The following is a 21,929-nucleotide window of genomic DNA, read 5'->3' on the forward strand; positions in this document are numbered from 1 at the left end:
GTATAAATGTCCCACTATACTGTATATAGTATATAGAATATAAATGTCCCACTATCCTGTATATATAGAATATAAATGTCCCACTATCCTGTATATATAGAGTATAAATGTCCCACTATCCTGTATATATAGAATATAAATGTCACACTATCCTGTATATATAGAATATAAATGTCCCACTATCCTGTATATATAGAATATAAATGTCCCACTATCCTGTATATATAGAATATAAATGTCCCACTATCCTGTATATATAGAATATAAATGTCCCACTATCCTGTATATATAGAATATAAATGTCCCACTATCCTGTATATATAGAATATAAATGTCCCACTATCCTGTATATATAGAATATAAATGTCCCACTATCCTGTATATATAGAATATAAATGTCACACTATCCTGTATATATAGAATATAAATGTCCCACTATACTGTATATATTGATTACTCAGTGAGGCTGCAATTGTATTGTTATCTGTTACTTATCTTTCTATTCAGACCCTCTAACCAAATATATTCCAGTCTCTCACTGAAACCACTGCCTGGTTGCTAGGGTAATCTGGACCCTAGCTACCAAATAACTGCTGAAATTCCAAACTGGAAAGCTGCTGAAAAAAAATTGAAATAATTCAAAAACCACAAAGACAAAACGAAGACCAACTACATATTGTCTCAGAATATCATTTTCTACAGCATACTAATAATTAATTTAAAGGTGAAACAACCCCTTTAACGGTGAGAGGTTATGTTGAATATAACAGGCAGGGGACCACCGTGTTTCTACAAAGATTTATTAAAGCATAAATGTAACCACTTAAAAGGTTGCACACAAGTTAAAAGAATAAGGCTGTGTGCGACAGCGCATGTGTCACAAGTACTACCGCGTACGTTCGCTCACAGTACCGCCATGCTGATAAAAACAACCAAACCGCTAAGAAAACATTTTTTTTTCTTTTATAAATACCTTCACTTGCCTCAAGCAGCGCCAATGCATTGCCTGCAATCTGTTGCATTGCTCTCTTGCAGTGAAAGGGTTAAGGCAAGGATAGCCAACTGCCATACAACTCCCACAAGCCCCCGCTGTGCACGTGCTGTTGCCGAGGATGCTGGGAGCTGTAGTGTGAGTCTGCCGACCCTCAGTTAAGGCATGAACACTTACACATATACAGCAGACAAAAAGCAGGGTGGGAATAAAACACGAAGAATACGCAGAAAAGAGGCGCTATTAACCCTTCCCCAAGCCTAACTCTCCCAGTAAACGTTAATCAGTAGAAGAGATTGTCTGAAGGCGAGTAATGAAATACATATTAGATTTACATGTTAAGGCAATACAAATATAATGCACAAAAATACACTTTTTCATCTGTATTCATCTTTGCGGCACTAGCGATGACAATGGGTTCCCCCGAGGGTTCCAGCCGCAGAGCCTCCGGGCACCACAGGGTTCCAGCAGAAGCTCTTTGGGGCATTATGCGGGGATATAAGGTGGAGGGGGATCCTTCTCCTTCTCGGGCATCTTAATGGCCATGTCGTATGTAGGAAGCAGGTACTGCAAAACACCATCATCAAAGCATTAGCAATGTTCTACATCAGGGGCTGTAGCTGAACTACACCTTTCAGCATCCCAGCTACAGCCCAAGGATTTGCATTTCACACGGATTCTGCCTGCAGCACAAATCAGGAACTGGGCTGCTGTGCGGGTGCTGGTTAAGGAGGGGATTCCCACCTACCTCAGTACCCATTGGCTAAAGCCTTAATCGCTGCCAGCTCACTTCTCAAAACAGCCCCACTCCCCTATACCTGCCTTCCTAATGCCGAACAGGATCACAAAGTCAGGGCAAAGACTGCATCAACAAGCCGATGTGGTCCTTGATCCAGCGGGAAAATCCAACCCGCCTCATAATATCTGCCCAATTTTGCGGCCAGAGAGGCCCATTAGATGGCACCATAAAGGGCCAGATAAGCGGCCCAATTGGTCTGAAGGGGCAGAATCAGAAGCTTAAATCTGCCCATGTATAGCTACTTTAGGACTCTTACTCAGGGCCGCCATCAGAAACTTTGGGGCCCCGCACAAGTTATTTACATGGGGCCCCCATGAACACAAGCGCACAGTACCAATATTTTGGCCATGCCCGTGTGTGTGTGTGCAATATAAACAGCTGATGTTACTCTATAATAAGCAGTTCATATAAAGAGTTTTATTGATTAATGTACTAATAAGTCAGTCGGTTTATAGGGGGTCAGTGGAGTTTGCCCTAAATTTAACCCCTTCCCACCTACCTGCCCCTGCTCTGCGCTGTAATTGCTTGATATGGAAGTTCCGTACGTTTTTGCATAAGTAATGTAAACTGCTTAAGCTTAGGGGCCCAATGATCTTGCTGTGGGGCCCAATAACCAGTCATTCCCATTACAAAGTACATGTTGAATAGTAAATAGGTCCCAACATAAACAGCTGATGTTACTCTATAATAAGCAGTACTTTTAAACAGGTGACCAGCAAATTCCACCTGCTGATCGGTTGCTATGGGTTACTGCTCCTGGGCAAACTTAGTGCCTTTTATTACATAACCCTTTTTAGCTCTTACCTGTGGCGGGGTTTCAAAGGCGGGGTACACTGCAATCTCTGGCATGTTTCTGTTGCTGATGTATTTGTAGCAGTTCCACACACAATTAATCAAATAGGCCTACAAAAAAAGTACATACATTTCAGACAGATGGCAGTGAAAATGCCCCCAGTTGCTGGTCACCGTCCCAGGCAGATATATGGGAAAAACTTTGCCTATGGCAAGTGCTGCTGGAGACGGGTAGCCCTCCATTTTGTGATCCACCATTACCCACAGGGTTTTGTCACTCAAACCTGTAATATATGGATAATGCTCTGCATATTCAATGACAGAACTAGAGTTCCATCATTATTTAGCCTAGGGTTTGGTTAAAGGTTTATCATTGCTCATTTGCAACCAGTGAAATACATAAATGCCCTCCCTTTATCAGAGACGCTCTGCTTTTCAAATGCCTTAGGCTGCTGGGGCACGGGGCATGGAAGGGGTGAAGCATAGCCATGATACAGCAGCTTGCTCACCTGCAATTGCTCTGCATTATCCTGAACAGGAAAAACTTGGCCTACAGTGTGAAATGCACTGGTGCCAGTAGGGGGCAGCTAAGCAATATTGCTCCTGCCGACCCAACTGGCTGCAACAGGCAGTCTGTATCCCAACAGCCACTGGGCCAAGAGCCCTAAACATTATCCAAACAAGCCAATCAGCCATAGGTCTGCGTGACCCACTTTGAAATGCAGACTCCTGTGGTCACCTCCATGGATCCAACACTTTTCATGAAAAGTGGGAGGCATGTAGGCACCTCCCTTCTGTCCTCTAACTTATGCATCATTCAGACATGCACGTTAGGGAGAGGCACGTTCATACATTCTGCTTGGGGGCTTCATAAATGACCCCTAGTGTATTAACAACGGAGTAACTGAGAGAAGCTATCACATTTACCAAAATAGCAAATTCTAAACTCCTAAACGATCAGCTTTACATGGAAAATGTATATTTTTTTTTTTTAAAAAAAGAAGGGATACGCTCCATGTAATGGGATCAACATACACAGAGACAGAGCAGAACAACAGGAAGCTGATGAATCCCGGGCACAGTAGGGCCGGTGGCATTATTTACCTTCAATAGGATGATAAGTGCCCCCACAATCACAACAATGAAGAGAAGGCAGCTGGAATCCAGGGAAAGCATGTCATCCTTATAGGGAAAGTCAGGCTGAAAAACAAAGAATGATACAAGATAATGATATATGGGAAACATCTGCACAAGGGCACCCTAAATAACTGTATATATTAATGTGTCAGCGCCACCACTAGCAGTCGGCACTTACTGATCATGTGCGCAAACTTACCAACTGTTCCAAATATTCTTTAATGCCAGGAAGATATGTCAGGGAGCCAATTGCAAAGAGGCACGTGAGGGCAAAGTCAAACAGCTGGTAGCAGAAGAACGGTATGAGCCAGCCTCCCCGATGCTAGGGATTAAGCAGATATCAGTTACTAGCATGGAAGCTGTCACCTATAACTGGTGTCACTACAGGGAGAAAAGGGAGCACTGATCCTATAACTGACCACACAATACAGGTATGAGATTCGTTATAAGGAAACCTGTTATCCAGAAAGCTCAGAATTACAGGAAGACCATCTCCCATAAACCCATGATTCCCTTTTTCTCTGTAATAATAAAACAGAATCTTGTACTTGATCCAACTAAGATATAATTACCCCTTATTGGGGCAGAACAGTCCTATTGGGTTTATTTAATGGTTAAATGATTCCCTTTTCTCTGTAATAATAAAACAGTACCTGTACTTGATCCCAACTAAGATATAATTACCCCTTATTGGGGGCAGAACAGCCCTATTGGGTTTATTTAATGGTTAAATGATTCCCTTTTCTCTGTAATAATAAAACAGTACCTGTACTTGATCCCAACTAAGATATAATTACCCCTTATTGGGGGCAGAACAGCCCTATTGGGTTTATTTAATGGTTAAATGATTCCCTTTTCTCTGTAATAATAAAACAGTACCTGTACTTGATTCCAACTAAGATATAATTACCCCTTATTGGGGGCAGAACAGTCCTATTGGGTTTATTTAATATTTAAGATTTTTAGTAGACTTAAGGTGGCCATACACACTAAGATCCGCAGCAGATCTTCTCCTGATATCCCCACCTACGGGTGGGCAATAGCGAGCTAATTCTGTCGTTTGGCCCTGGGGCCAAACAATCGAATTAGAACAATGGGTATAGGCGTCCGTTGGTTTGGGGACCGCATCAATGAGCCAATGTAACTTCCATGGTAACTTCCAAGTAACTTATGACTGTAATTTATGCTTGCAGGTAAAACTCCACTCAAGCTACCTACATAGCTTATTCTAGGACAGGGAGAATAAGCCCCCTGTCTCCTAAGTATTATAGTTCCCTTCCACTCTCCCATGTTTCATGCAAGTAGTACAAACCAATCCACTTACAGTGATTGCTCCATAGACCATCATTGCGCTCATGGTGAACAGGAGGAGGGTAATGGCGAAGAGGACACAGGCATTCTCTGCAATTGAAAGCAAAGACATTGATAGTTTTTTAGCATTCGCTCACATACAAAAATAAATAAATAGGCAGCAAGATGCAAATACGGCACAGACCTGACTATAACTGGTTGGTTATCCTGGAACATTACATAAAGTATCAAGTACATCAGAAGCCTAAGAGACTTGTCCCCGTATGTGTCTAAATTTAATGAATGCAGATTTGCAGTTAGTCTCTAGGTCTATATAGTTTCCTTCCCCAGCCTGAAATGTAAAATGATATACAGTTGTCAGGGCTAACTGACCCCCGCAACCAGATGCTTTTATTTATGTTATCACTTTTATCCTATTCGTCTATAAGTCTGTCATTCAAATGACTGCTTGGTTACTAGAGCATAATGGTTCCTAGAAAAATAAATGAGCACATTTTAAACATGAAAAGAATAAAAAATAAAGACCAAATAAAGATTGTCTTTGAATATTATTGCCTACATATTAATATGTATTTCATGGGGGGCTATCCCCTTTAAGGTAAACCACAGAATCTCTGGTGGGGGGGGGGGGGCAGGCTGGGGCTCTGAAGATTAGGTTACAGCAAAGATGAGACAATACAGACAATATGAACCGAAGCAGCTCTGAACAAACAGGTAGTACAGGAATAAGATTTGCTCCTGGGGTTAATTCCCAACTCTGCCCTAAGGGCCTTACCCATTAATGTGTGTCTATTCATATGTTTATATTATACCTTTCCTGTACGTGCGTAGATCCTGGTGTGGGGCTTCTCCACATTCTTCATTCACATATTTTATATATGACTAACTATTATGGGTTTTGCTATGTGTTTTATTATTTTTCAGCTATTGCAATTATATGATCATTCTGTGACACACATATAGGCTGGTATCTTAATATATTAACTTTACCCAACAACATCCCACTCATACCAGCACAGAAACATATACAGCTTTGCACCTTGCATAAATCCTGTAAATGTGTCTCCTACCCTCTCTATCCCCCCAGCTTGCTATGTCCAATAACCCTCTCTATCCCCCCAGCTTGCTATGTCCCATAACCCTCTCTATCCCCCCAGCTTGCTATGTCCCATAACCCTCTCTATCCCCCCAACTTGCTATGTCCCATAAGACTCTCTATCCCCCCAGCTTGCTATGTCCAATAACCCTCTCTATCCCCCCAGCTTGCTATGTCCCATAACCCTCTCTATCCCCCCAGCTTGCTATGTCCCATAACCCTCTCTATCCCCCCAACTTGCTATGTCCCATAAGACTCTCTATCCCCCCAACTTGCTATGTCCCATAAGACTCTCTATCCCCCCAACTTGCTATGTCCCATAACCCTCTCTATCCCCCCAACTTGCTATGTCCCATAACCCTCTCTATCCCCCCAGCTTGCTATGTCCCATAACCCTCTCTATCCCCCCAACTTGCTATGTCCCATAAGACTCTCTATCCCCCCAACTTGCTATGTCCCATAAGACTCTCTATCCCCCCAACTTGCTATGTCCCATAACCCTCTCTATCCCCCCAACTTGCTATGTCCCATAACCCTCTCTATCCCCCCAGCTTGCTATGTCCCATAACCCTCTCTATCCCCCCAACTTGCTATGTCCCATAAGACTCTCTATCCCCCCAACTTGCTATGTCCCATAACCCTCTCTATCCCCCCAACTTGCTATGTCCCATAACCCTCTCTATCCCCCCAACTTGCTATGTCCCTTAACCCTCTCTATCCCCCCAACTTGCTATGTCCCATAACCCTCTCTATGCCCCCAGCTTGCTATGTCCCATAAGACTCTCTATCCCCCCAACTTGCTATGTCCCATAAGACTCTCTATCCCCCAACTTGCTATGTCCAATAACCCTCCCTATCCCCCCAGCTTGCTATGTCCCATAACCCTCTCTATCCCCCCAGCTTGCTATGTCCCATAACCCTCTCTATCCCCCCAGCTTGCTATGTCCCATAACCCTCTCTATCCCCCCAGCTTGCTATGTCCCATAACCCTCTCTATCCCCCCAGCTTGCTATGTCCCATAACCCTCTCTATCCCCCCAGCTTGCTATGTCCCATAAGACTCTCTATACCCCCAACTTGCTATGTCCCATAAGACTCTCTATACCCCCAGCTTGCTATGTCCCATAAGACTCTCTATCCCCCCAACTTGCTATGTCCCATAAGACTCTCTATACCCCCAACTTGCTATGTCCCATAAGACTCTCTATCCCCCCAGCTTGCTATGTCCCATAAGACTCTCTATCCCCCCAGCTTGCTATGTCCCATAAGACTCTCTATCCCCCCAGCTTGCTATGTCCCATAAGACTCTCTATCCCCCCAGCTTGCTATGTCCCATAAGACTCTCTATCCCCCCAACTTGCTATGTCCCATAAGACTCTCTATCCCCCCAACTTGCTATGTCCCATAAGACTCTCTATCCCCCCAACTTGCTATGTCCAATAACCCTCTCTATGCCCCCAGCTTGCTATGTCCCATAAGACTCTCTATCCCCCCAACTTGCTATGTCCCATAACACTCTCTATCCCCCCAACTTGCTATGTCCCATAAGACTCTCTATGCCCCCAGCTTGCTATGTCCCATAAGACTCTCTATCCCCCCAACTTGCTATGTCCAATAACCCTCTCTATGCCCCCAGCTTGCTATGTCCCATAAGACTCTCTATCCCCCCAACTTGCTATGTCCCATAAGACTCTCTATCCCCCCAACTTGCTATGTCCCATAACCCTCTCTATGCCCCCAGCTTGCTATGTCCCATAAGACTCTCTATCCCCCCAACTTGCTATGTCCCATAAGACTCTCTATCCCCCCAACCTGCTATGTCCAATAACCCTCTCTATCCCCCCAACTTGCTATGTCCCATAACACTCTCTATCCCCCCAACTTGCTATGTCCCATAAGACTCTCTATCCCCCCAACCTGCTATGTCCAATAACCCTCTCTATCCCCCCAACTTGCTATGTCCCATAACACTCTCTATCCCCCCAACTTGCTATGTCCCATAAGACTCTCTATCCCCCCAACCTGCTATGTCCAATAACCCTCTCTATCCCCCCAACTTGCTATGTCGCCCCCCCCACAATATTGCTGCCTATTTTGCAGCACTGGCACAGACTCACCGGCCACTCTCTCTGAAGTATAGTAGTTGCCAATGACTTCATACTGAATATCGACTGTTGGCACGGTATCGGGGTGGGTTACTTTCACTGTGAGGAGGATTCCCATCAGCAGGTTCACAACCTAGGTTAAAAAAAAAAAAAGTTAATGACAGTTCCATCCCAGAGGTTCGGTTCATAGCAGAAATGTAATATTTTGAAGCAGTGCTGGTTTATTGATATGTACAATCAGGCTGCATAGTACACAATAATTCATTTCAGACATTTGTTGCCATATTGGCAGCTGGTACCCTGCCTCATACCCCTCTCTCTGTGTTCCCTAGAGCCCGCACCACCATTTGTATATATGCCACAGACTAGATGGCCCAAGCAACAAAAGATAAACAAAAAAACCCAAAACTTATTTTTCAATGAAAAGCCATGGGAAGAGAACCATTATAGGCCAAAAGTGACAAGGGGAAAGTTATGGACGAGTTACTGCCTGCTCTGCTCTCATTTCCCTACAGAAATAGGGGTTGGTAGTACTAGGTAGGTACCTAATATATAGGGGCAGAGACAGGGGAAAGTTATGGAAGGGTTACTGCCTGCTCTGCTCTCATTTCCCTACAGAAATAGGGGTTGGTAGCACTAGGTAGGTACCTAATATATAGGGACAGAGACAGGGGAAAGTGTTGGAAGGGTTACTGCCTGCCCTGCTCTCATTTCCCTACAGAAATAGGGGTTGGTAGCACTAGGTAGGTACCTAATATATAGGGGCAGAGACAGGGGAAAGTCTTGGAAGGGTTACTGCCTGCCCTGCTCTCATTTCCCTACAGAAATAGGGGTTGGTAGCACTAGGTAGGTACCAAATATATAGGGGCAAAGACAGGGGAAAGTCTTGGAAGGGTTACTGCCTGTTCTGCTCTCATTTCCCTACAGAAATAGGGGTTGGTAGCACTAGGTAGGTACCTAATATATAGGGGCAGAGACAGGGGAAAGTCTTGGAAGGGTTACTGCCTGTTCAGATAAGGACCAGTGATCCCTCCTTTGTCCTGTGAGACACTTTCTCTGATTCTCACTGTATATCTTGAATCTCTGCCATAAAGCAAGACACTGGCACAAGTGCAACAAGGAACTGTAATGTTATTTAGCATTCATTGCAATCTCCTAATCATTCCCATGAGCAAACAGAGCCAGCGGAACATACACACAGGCTCCCGGGAGATACTGGCATATACACAGAGCCCTGTCCTTGTATAAGGAGCTGTCAGATGCGGCTGGGTGCCTGCCAGGCAGATGGAGCTTGGGGCTAGATCCAATAATGGAGCCCAAGCTGGGAACACTGCATGCTACTGAAGGTCACTGCACTCACACTCAGATACACAAAACAGATCTGACAAACAAACAGTGTTTACACAACACACACATAATATAAAGAATTCATCTGCTGGTACAAAAGGAGCGAGAGGCAAATCCTTGCAGAACATAGCGACGGGGGGGATCAATATTTATCATGCTTGCTCCCATAGAGGCGCACTTGGTGATCTACCAGAAAGTGCCCCCAGCAGGAGAAAAACAATCCCAGGGAGAGCATCTGCAGCCATAGGGAAAGATACGGCCCTTCCCATAATCTTTTAAAGGCAAAGTCACTACTACTGTAGAAGAACAACTCCTTCCACACTCCTACCAGCAAGCCTCCTCTTTACTGTATGTGTGTGTATACTATATGTACGTGTGTGTGTAACTATTCCAGTCCAACAAGTTTGCATATTCACTGAGCAGAGCTCATTCCTTGTTACTCCTCTAGCTGCTATGACTTGTATGGCTCCTACACAGCTGCCCCACATAATGTAACCCAAGGAGGGAGATAATATCAAGGATGACAGTACATACACTCATTTATTGCACTCCCCAGCACCCACGTGCACCTTGGACAAGTTACTACCTAGAATTTAAGAAATTCCTCTACCTGTCCATGTCTCCCACTCAATATTTCTCAATCCTATTTCATTTCATGCACTGATAGAGCCCCAGTCATACTCTGGGATATCCATTCAACTGATCGTTGCCTAATTTGGCCATCCAAGTGGTAAGCCAAACTGGCAAACTGGATTAATGCACTCATTCGGTCCCCAACCCAATAACCTGATACCAACATGGGCCTGAGCCTACTGGCTGGAGATGGGCCAATATCCACAGCAATGCCTGCTCCTCACCTGATTCTGTAGAATTCCTGATCAATACACAACTTCTGATCAGATATCAACCATAGAAACCAAACTGAGATGCTAATATTGGCCTGTGCATTGCAAACTTAACTGTCTAATGTTAATGCAGAGAGAGTCCATAGACTTCCAGAACAAAACAATGTTGCAATGAAACACTTCTATGGTCCAGGACCATCTTCATAAAGCTCCCAGGGCAGCTTGAACTTTTTTGACATATTTTCCTGGGGTCTGTAAGCAAATAAAATGAAGACAATTCTCCTTACACACTTGGGGTTATATTTATCATGCTGTGTAAAAAGTGGAGTGAAGCATTACCGGTGATGTTGCCCAGGGCAACCAATCAGCAATTAGATTTCAACAGTTAGAAAACCAAAGCAAAGCATCTGATTGGCTGCTATGAGCAACATCACCGGTAATGTTTTACCCCACTTTTTACACAGCATGATAAATATACCCCTTGGTGTAGTCACTTGAAAGGCATTAAAGGGGAAATCCACCCATGCACAACTTGACCTTTTTAAGTTTAATTTCAAGCAAATTTGCAATATACATCAATTAAAAAATACGCAGCTTTTCCATGATTTGTATTGTGATAATATGGTTTGGAACAGTTCGCTAAGTTCTCCTGCTGATCTGGCTGACTACTTTGAAACTAAATAAAATAGTCGTCTGCATCCTCCCAATCCCACAATTCCCTACACATGTAATGTCAATAAGGAAAGGAACATCCCAGTGCAATGCATTGTGGATTATTTAGTTCCTGCTTGCTGTCTGTAAGCTGTGTATTCGTCACCTCAATGTTTTAGTCCCTCCTCCCCTGCCAGGATTTCAAGTGATGCAGAATGATACTCACAGATTAAAGTGGTAGGTATATTAGGGGTTCAGAAGCTGTGAGCAGTGAGTTCCTCCTTAAATATGTTTGGATCATGTTGCATGGGAGTGAGATACAGACATGATAAGAGACTGCTACACATAGGGCGGTTTGGTCTCTGTTGGGCTCAGACAAAAAACAGCTGCAGCAAGCGCCGACAGATGGACCAGCAGATAAGCCAAAGAGATATCATTTAGTGTGTAAAGCAATGCCTATACTTGGTGCCTGTGCTACAGAAACTGATAAAGAATTTTCATACCGTGCAGAGGGCCCGCCCACTAACGTACATAGCAAGGACCAAGAAATGGAGGCGGAGCAATCTGCATAAAGCCCCCTGGGGCAGCTCATTTTTGGTTAAAGAAAAGCACCAAGCTGAGGGAGAAGGGGGGGGTTCTTACAATTTGCCACCCCCTTCCCAGTGATTAATACTTAAATCATGCATCAGCCTAGTTGATGTTCAGTCCCATCAGTTCTGGTGAAATTGCACAAGAGACTTACTGAAAGGAAGGAACACAATATCTGATGACCATAAAGCAATTCAGGAAGGAACAAAATATCACAAATTGCATGAAACGACTGCAGGCGTGCCTGGTGTAACCCTGGCTTCCGCCCACAGGGCAGCTGAAAATGGCAGACGGATAGGTGGTTATTTTTAGGTGAGAATCCTAGCGGAAGCCAGAACTGCGTTTTTATTTTACAACAAAAGACATGTGACCCATGCAGTCCCCCCGCGCTGAAAACAAAAAGTTGTTATATAAATGGCAAGAAGCTGCCAGTGCGGCCCGGTTCCAGTATCAGGAAACAGAATGAGAGGGAGAAAAGAGACATTGGCTTTGCCCTCCCCTCCCTGAAACACATTGTCTGAGAGGTAAACAACACATAAAGGTCACGGAGACGTGGGGAGGAAACATTGAGACACAAGCCAAATAAAGACGAGACGCACAGCTGAGTAATAGCACAACACCACAATATGCCATTTCTGGCAATATGCAACATCATCACCACAAGGCAAGGGACTAAAGATGATTTACTTTGCAGCTTATACATTTGTTCCACACACTCGGATTGCAGACATCTTTGGTTCCATGCACTGCCAGTTCCGACTCACGGCCAGTAACTTTATATAACATGTTATGTGAGAATGAGTACACAACTCTGGGCCTGAATCAGGACATTAAGTTTAACTCAAGATATCCTCAATCAAACAGCAGGTCAGCAAACACATATAAATCTGGAGCTTGGATCTAAGCTACAACTGATTGAACCAAAATATCGGGGAGCCAATGCCCACCAAGAGTGCATGAATGGGTTCCTCAACCAATCCAAATGTACATGACCCAAGCGAATGGATACACCACAACCCCAGCCAATGCTTCTTTCAGTCAGTATTTTGACTGGAGCAAACTGTAAGATCAGTGGTACTTAGGTGCCCTCACCCCCCAAGGAACCCCCCAGTTTGGCCAATCAAACAACGGGCTGTACATTGTGGCTACACACGTGGCTGGCTAGATGGTATTTATTAGAACTGTGGGTTACTGGGTCAAGCTGCTATGTAAAAGTGCAGGTCAATAATATTCTGAATTAACCACATGTGTGCGCAGATGGTGGCCATTTACCAAATTACAAATTAAAACCTTGAGCCTAACACTTTTAAAAAGCTGGGATCTGGGGCTGAGAATCATTTTGGTTGTAACTGAACCCCATGCATATATATGTACAAGCTCTCCATATGCACAGGGAAGGCTAATTAAAATATATAATTGTTGGGTCAGTAGGTACATATTGATCTTTTATACTCCGACAAGCAATGCAAACTGCACACGTGGGCGCCACCAACCACATGTTTTGGGCAAACAAAACCCCTTTTGTTGCATGAATTCAAGTTCAAGTAAACAGGACATCCGTTGTGCAGAGATTTGCCACTTACTAATCAGTGCATATAATTTATTTTAAGTGTGAAAACCAACATTAACGTTCAAATGTTTCTCATAGCAACCAATCAGATCTTTGCTTTCGTTTTCTAACTTGCAGGTGAATTGTTAAATCTAATTGCTGATTGGATGCTATGGGCAACATCACCGGTGAAGTTGGCTTACACCCTAAAATAAACATGCCCCTAAATGTATGTTCATTGCCATGCTGACATTCTGAGTGCATGTGGTAGCCTCAAGCTGGGCATAATGACAGGATGACTGTGGCAACCTCAAAATCAACAGCCTCCATCTTGTGCAGGAAACACTTTAACCCAGGGCCACTTTTCTATTTATTATTGTTCCACAGTAAATATGATACATGTACATGCACTGTGTGGTGGGATACTCGCTCAGAGCACCCATGTATGCAATTTCACACTCTAAAAGAATGAGCGAACATTCACACGTCTATAATAATCAAATGTAAATACCTACCCCCCACGCCATCACACCCACACTTGTATTTTAGCTAGAGCTTCCCCATAAAATTCTTTTATGATCGCCCTTATATAAGTTTATATATGTGAAAGCTCATGTTGCCGTTTCTCTGCATTCCGTGCGTGACTGCTGCTCGCACTAGTGAGCGCCATAAAACCCTCCTATACAGGAGCAAAGTGTATGTTAGGCTTAGTTTCCTTTCAGCGCAGGAGATACTGGCGCTGCGCCCCCATGGGAACCCACGAGCAGATGGCGCATTCTGGCACGTTACAAAGCCCCCGAGGGAAAAGTAAACTTTTTCATTACAGGAACCCAAAACATTGCTATTCCTACAGGATCAGGAGAATTAATGGGAACAACTTTATCCATATCTATGTCTGCAAAGCTCCTATATAAAGTATACCCTTTAAAGGGGTAGTTCTCTTTTAATTTAACTTTTAGTATGTTACAGAATATCCTTTTCCTAAAAAATTTGCAGTTGGTCTTCATTTTTTTTTTTATGGGTTAATGGTATTCATAGCAACTTTTCAAATTCCAGTATGGGTCAGATTTAGAGAGAAAGCCTATTTGCTTGCCTAAAAACCCAGTCCCAGAAATGTAGGTTGTGCCATAAAAAAGAACAATGGACAGTGGCGCCATTTACCAATAAAAGTGTCATTCATTTTTTTATAGGTTTTGAATTATTTGCCTTTCTCTTCTACATCTTTCCAGCTTTCAAATAGGGGTCACTGACCCTGGCAGCCAAACAACTATTGCTCTGTAAGGTTACCATTTTATTATTATTATTACTTTTTATTCCTTATCTTTCTATTCGGCCCCTCTCCTATTCATATTTCAGTCTCTCCTTCAAACCACTGCCTGGTTACTAAGGTAAGCAAGGCTCTAGCAACCTGATAGCTGTTGAAATACCAAAACTGGAGATGTGCAGAACATAAACTGAAAAACCACAATAAATAAATAAAAAATAAAAACCAATTGCAAATTGTCTCAGACTATCATACTAAAAGTTAATTGAAAAGGTGAATAACCCCTTTAAATACAAGGCACAGACGTGTGAGAGTGTATAGAGGTATTATAGGCACAAGAACCGACCCAGGCCAATGTCCAAGAGCTTCCATGTGTAATACAATGCTAGAATAGTGGCCAGTTATTATGCCACCCACCCGCAGGGCCACACTGTGACACCCGCAGGAAGAGGATCACATGACAGGACTACCTGTCCTGCCCAATAGATATCAGGCCAATTGTCACCCAATAATCAGTTGCACAGGCCACCAACGACTTTTGTCTGGAAGTGCCAAATCTGTATGTCGACTCCCAAAATGCCCAGAAATGTCTGGTTGTATGTTAAAGGGGTGGTTCACCTTTAAGTCAAGTAAGTGTATGTTACTAAATAGCTAATTCAAAGCAACTTTTCAAATTCCAGTATGGGTAAGATTAAGGGAGAAAGCCTATTTGCTTGCCTAAAAACCCAGTCCCAGAAATGTAGGTTGTGCCATAAAAAATAATAATGGACAGCAGCGCGATTTACCAATAAAAGATTAATTCTTTATTTTCTTTGCTTAATAAAAAATTTACAAAGCCAGGGCCTAATGCATTTCAGCGATTTTGCTTTCCTGTATCTGTTTAGGTGAAGACACACTGAGCTACTAGTAGCAGCTACTTTTTCACGGCTACTAAACTCCAGAAAATCCCCTGCCATAGACAATACTGAGAATTGCCTCTGCTAAAACACATGTAAAGACAGTTATCAGTAAATGATCAGCATTGTCTATTTTAGTAGCCACGACAAGTAGCTGCTAGTAGCAGCTCGGTGTGTCTTCACCCTTACCTTATATAACCGGTTATCAGCTAAGGGAATTAAGCCGAAAAGGTCTGACAGTCCTTGTTTAGTTCCACCCTTGTAACCTGGATCACTACCTTCTAGCACGATTCTGTTGGTACAGCTCCAAAGCCAGCAGGGAATCCTTTTAGGGGAATGGTGAGGTGATTCAGTAACAAACAAAGTGGATCCATATGTCTGTATCCCAGCTGCCATGATGAGGGTGTATGCTGGATTCACAGGATGACTTTGTGCAGTGAGTCAGTTACCATATAAACAGAGTCACCCTGTCACAACAGCCTTGAACATCAACCACAAGTTGTGACTATCAAAACAGATAGACAGAATGCTACTGTAATGCGGCCATAGATTGCCTAAGCCACAGATGTTGTGTGTAGACGCTGCACTATGCTCTGTATAAAGTACACAAAGGAAGTAGCAGCACCATGAAGCAGCAGCTGGAGTCAGACAATGCCCAAGAATGGCACAGCGTGACCAGGCTCACTGGCTGCCAATGTGATGCCATTCAATGCTACTCAGTAGGGAAATATTGTTTCCCAGCCACATTCTATTCACACTGCAGGAAAGGGGCCTGTGGCAGTCACAAGAGAGGGTTCCCGCAAACCGATTTAATGTCAGTCGGCCTTCCGTATAGTAACTGGCATTGTCATACACAATTCCAAAAATGGCAACCTGCACTTAAAGCGATACCATCATGGGAAAACATGATTTTTTCAAAACCCATCAGTTAATACAGCTTCTCCAGCAGAATCCTGCATTGTAATCTGTTTTCAAAAAGACAAACAGCTTTTTTTATATTTAATCTTGAAATTTTTACATAGGGGCTAGCCATATTCTTCATTTCTTAGGGTGCCACAGCCGTGTGACCTGTGCTCTGATAAACGTCAGTTAGTGCTGGGCGGTATACCGATAAAAACCGAACACCGTTTTTTAAAAAAAAAATGATATAAATTTTTAGCATAACGCCATACCGGTGTGAAGTATTTCCGGGTTGCGCGCGCATTCAATACAGCAATTCCGGTTTCTTTGAGCGCCAGGAAGAAAATGAGAAAAAAGCCGCTAGCGAAGAAAAGAATTCAGGAGTAGCGAACACAGCTACCTATACCTTAGAGCGCCAGGAAGAAATACGGAAGAAGCCACATGCAAGTAACTTGCGGTCGCTATGTGACGTCACTTCCAAAGAACTGAAGACCAGGAAGTGACTGAAGGCAGCGCGTACTTAGGGAGGAAGCAGGAGCTGTCAGGTTGTAAGATGGCAAATCAAAGTCTCTCTCTGTATGTTTTCTTTATTTTTATCAGTATAATAAATTGCTTTCTTTCCCTCCCCTTTTGCTATCAGTTTCATCATTTCCCCTCCTCTCTGTATCCCCCCACGCCCCTTCAGAAACTCCACCCACATTTTTGCCTAATAAGAAAATTTAATTCTAACCACTTGTCTAATACACTACAATTAACCAATTTAAATAGTTTTAAAGTTCTATTTCAGCATTATCTTTCTGGGGGGGGGGGGCCTGGCCACCAATATTTATTATTTATTTTTTATTTATATACCGTCAAATACCGTGATACCGATATAATTTTGAAAAATACCGTGATATAAATTTTTGGTCATACCGCCCAGCTCTAACGTCAGTCACACATATCCCCCACCCCCCTCATAGCAGCCGATCAGCAGAACAATGGGAAGGGAGCAAGATAGCAGCTCCCAGTAGGTATCAGAATAGCACTCAATAGTAAGAAATCCAAGTCCGGCTTGGGACTCCTCCAGTTACATGGGAGTAGGAGAAACAATAGGTTAGCTGAAAGCAGTTCTAATGTGTAGCGCTGGCTGAAAGCTCAGACTCAGGCACAATGCACTGAGATGGCGCCTACACACCAATATTACAGCTACAAATACATTTATTGGTTCAAGTGTGAGGTTTGACAGAACAACTTATATCCTCATATTAATGTAATCACATATCCATATATTCACATACTTTGATATACCTTGGAGCTTAGCATATCATACTCCATTTTAGAAATATATCTCCATTTTGTAACTGCAAACAGCAAGGCTTGAACATGTCACAATAGTTTGTTTTTCCCAAATAGTGCGCCTGCATGGCTTGCACATTGTGAAATACATATTATGTATCTTATTAGTTACATTCCTGTCCGGTACAGGCCATCCTCGAAGGCCATCCTTGAAACTACAATGGTCTTTTTCTATTTGCTATAACACACCCGTATGTATTTGCACGTACACAGAAAGTTATAAAAGCATATGAGCATGTGACAATAAATTGAACAAGTTTAAACTTCCATTGTGGTTGTGTCCTTCTTGTTCCCGTGATTACGTCTTTGTCCTGGCAGGAGAGCTCCCTCAGGTTCATACACTTAGGGGCAGATTTATCAAAATGTGAGTTTAGAGCTTAATACACGAAAACTCACAGACGTTCTTTTTATTCCTATGGGATTTTTAAAAGCGTATTTATCAAATGGTGAGTTCTAACTTTCACCCATTGATAAATACGATTCCAAAGATCCCATAGGAATAAATAGAACGTTGGTGAGTTTTTGTGTATCAAGCTCTAAACTCACATTTTAATGAGTCTGCAGTCAGGAACCCTAACACAAAGTACCCCATAATAATCATAACAGTATCCCTTTAACCCTGATCCGCCACTTTGTAACCTGTTCCTGCCGAACCCCTGACTGTAACTTTCCATAAACAGAACCTGTTACAAACATGACAAAAGCAGAGGCCTGGGGTTAAAGGGCAAGTAATATTTTACAACCAACCCCACAGAGACAGCTCTTCCTTACAAACCTACCCTATTGCCAGGCAAACACACGGCATTCTGATACCCACTACCCCACTGAGCGCCACGCAGGGATTGGCATACTCCGCTAATCATACGGTAGCACATATAATCCCTGTATAGTGCTGCAGAATTTGGCATTGGGATTCCCATGGCGACAACCAACTGCAAAGGTGCATTCCAGACATACCTGTCTTAATCTGCCCACAACCAACGGAGTCATAGGAGTGACTGCTACAAAGTTGCTGCAACTCACGGGGACTGGATCTGTAGACAATTTGGATGTGGGGGTTGCAGTTAAACATCCCTGTGCAGTAGCTGCCACTTCTATAGGCCTGATCCTCTCTGTATACACTCCCATCCCTATGGCTTTATAGATATAAATACCAGCCCTAGAGATGGTGTTGTACTACAACTCCCATCAGTACCTCCCTACCTTACTATAACCTCTGCCCTCACTTCAACTAAATTACTTTCTTTTTCTGCCTAGCCTGACTTTAGCTAAACTACTCTTAGCCCGTAGCTTCCCAGCAGGAACTGCATTACGAAACCATGGTTAATGGCTTTCAGCAAAACCGGCTGCCAATTGAGCCGCACTCACCATATATTTGGTGCCCAGGATAATGGTGCCAGTCCTGACATGGCAGCAGCCACAGCACCGAGTGCTGTATAGGCGCCCGCGGTTCCCCTTCAGGTTCATGTTGCCCGTCTCCGAGCCTCGGCTTGCCACCGCTCTCTACAGCTTCTTCTGCTCTATGGTCTTACCCACTTCCCTGTCTGTTGTCAAATGCGCCACGCCCACATTAGCCAGGCGTCCAATTCCAAAGCAGTACGTCACGGAACAACAGAAGCAGTCGGCCATGTTAAATGTGGGCTGCGCTTTTCATTTGTCCTGGGTCATAGAGAGTTAAGGAACTGTCAGTCAAAAGGCTTAGGGTTGTATTGCTAGTCATGCCCTTTTTTATATAGTTAACTTTGACTCCAGTAACCTCTGTTTTCAAAGTCAGCTCATATATAAACCTTAAGCACATTTGCAACTGGGCAGTAACACATGGCAACCAATCGTATATTTCCTTGGCAGGTTACCTGCTACAAGCTCAGAAAAGTTAGTTGCTTTGGGTTGCTACTTTAGTAAGGCCAAATAAAGTCTTTGGGCTCAAAGTGGTTATAAATGGGTAGAGCTTCTGATTCTGGTCGTTCAGACTGCTTTGGCAGCTTATCTGCCCATGTATGGGCACGCCCGATGGGCCTAATTGACGCAGATCTGCCCTAAAATTGGCCAGATCTTAATCGGGCAGGATTGATTTTACATTGGATTGGAGACCTCATTGGCTCTTGATGCAGTCCTCAGTCCGATGGCACCTAGGGTTGCCCCCTTTGATGGAGGAAAATACCTGCTTTCCTATTTTGTTAACCTTTTTCCCAATTAATAACGTTAGCATCAGGACAGGTGGCAGCCCTAATGACACCTATGCTCACGGTTTTAAAAACAATAGAATTAACCCAGTATCACCCACCTTAAGGTAGCCATAAACGCTTCGATATTATTGTACAAAATTAAGTTTTGTATACTATTCAGCACGTGTATGGCGAAAGAAGAGGCAAACGATATCGGCCAAGGCCTTGAATATCGTTCGTCTCACTGAGATGTCAGATAGGGGTAGAATTCTTTTGTTTCTACCTGCATATCTGACAATTCAACTCTGTACATTAGTGGAGGGTACAAACAATCTTTTGTGCGACCAATGCAACTAACCACGTTTGGCCACCTATTAGGTGGGCATATTGGGAGAAGATCCACTCGCTTGGCAACCTTGCTAAACAAGCTGATCGCAAAGTGTATTGCCACCTTTAGTATGAGAGCAGGTTTAAGTCAGGGTAGGACAAAAGGGGCTGGGATCTTCAGCATCAAAGTGGCTCTTTATGGGATAAAATATAGTTATAACTAGAAAGGTCTCTATATCATTGAATAAATGTTAGATATTTGCAATGTTTAGATTAGAGGTGTAGTGACAACACTTGTAAGGCAACAATAGTTGGGGTGCTTCAGTGATGTTTTACAAAGATCTAGAAACTCAGAAGGAAGGAGGCCATTGCTTCACAGAACGTAGAGAGTTCTTGGTTTGTCCCTGGAAATGTCCCTATTTTTTAAAACTGACCAAATGTAGGTATGTATGTACAACTTTATAAAGTGCTACTAGGATATGTAGCCCTACAATATAGAAAAGTACATACACGGAAGACAAATTTATAATAAATAGTAAATAAATGTAAGTAAGTAAATATATAGCAATTAAGTGCCATATGGTAAAAGAAATCGCTGCCCTGTGGGTGGATAATGTACAGGCTCAAATAGCACCAAGGTTTGGGCATTGGCTCTTAAAGGAGAAGGAAAGGTAAAAACTAAGTAAGCTTTATAAGAAAGGTCTTTGCAAATACAGCCATAAGCACAGCCATTCTGCAGAAAGCATTACTATACCTGAGTAAAAGGCCCTAGAAGTTTTCTCTGTTTGTTTAAGATAGCAGCTGCCATTTTAAGTAGCTGCTGCAGATTCTGTTGATCACACATTCCTAAGGGTGGGGGAAGTGAGACTCTGGCCCCAGGAATGAAGGATTTTTCTGAGAGAGGTCAAATGCCTTCTGAGAGAAGTCAGATACACAAGAACATGTTTACAAAAAAGGAGACAAGAAATCCTGTGTTTCTTTTGATAGCATTTCTGTGAGTGCTTATAGCTGTATTTACATAGACCTTATGATAAAGCTTTCTTAGTTTTTACCTTTCCTTCTCCTTTAAAGGACATGTAAACCCTACATTTTCCTACCATGTAAATAAGTTGGGCACATCTCCCCCACCCAAACCACACAATTTTTATTGCATATATGCCCTCTGTTCACCAGCAACATAACATTTTCCTAAAAGAAATAGCAGCTTTAACCCAGCAGCCCCATTTTCCCTCTCACACTTCTTCGGTGACATTTAGTGTATATACTCGAGTAAAAGCCTAGTTTTTCAGCACCCAAATGTGCTGAAAAAGTCACCCTCAGCTTATACTCGGATCCCTCTAGACTAGCACCCTCTCTCCTTTGTGTGCAAATTAGGCCACCTGCAACCAGATCCTCCAGTGCCCTGGCCTAGGCTCCCACTAGCAATACTTATTCCCCCTTACATCTCCTCCGGGACCGGGTCTGCTGCCAGTTTGCCAATGTGCAATGAGCGTGTGGTAGTACTCATATTGTTTTTGTTGACCCTCTTCTCCGCTTACAGAGCTAGTTTACTGTTTTTCTTTTAAATAAATATTGAAAAACGTATACCCCACTGATGCCTCAATTAATGTCATTTTATAGGTATTTATTTTGATTATTAAAACTTAGAAGTAGCTGCTGCATTTCCCACCCTAGGCTTATACGTGAGTCAATAAGTTTTTCCAGTTTTCTTAGGTAAAATTAGGTACCTCAGCTTATATTCGGATCGGCTTATACTCGAGTATATACGGTACATCTGCAAACAGCAAAACAGTAAAAATTGGACTTGTACTTGATTAAGTCTGGGATCT

At 43.1% G+C, this 21,929-nt stretch overlaps 1 protein-coding gene across 1 annotated transcript; it reads right to left on the bottom strand.

The window, feature by feature from the left end:
• Positions 1-786: 786 nt before the first annotated feature.
• Positions 787-19,112, bottom strand: laptm4a (lysosomal-associated protein transmembrane 4 alpha). Its single transcript, NM_001004797.1, is given in 7 exon segments — positions 787-1,558; positions 2,595-2,693; positions 3,687-3,782; positions 3,919-4,041; positions 5,044-5,120; positions 8,243-8,363; positions 18,977-19,112. Coding segments are annotated over 7 exon segments (696 nt in total). The 5' UTR covers positions 19,076-19,112; the 3' UTR covers positions 787-1,477.
• Positions 19,113-21,929: the final 2,817 nt, after the last annotated feature.

This window comes from Xenopus tropicalis, chromosome 5 (genome assembly GCF_000004195.4).
Source record: "Xenopus tropicalis strain Nigerian chromosome 5, UCB_Xtro_10.0, whole genome shotgun sequence".
NCBI classification, from domain to species: domain Eukaryota; kingdom Metazoa; phylum Chordata; class Amphibia; order Anura; family Pipidae; genus Xenopus; species Xenopus tropicalis.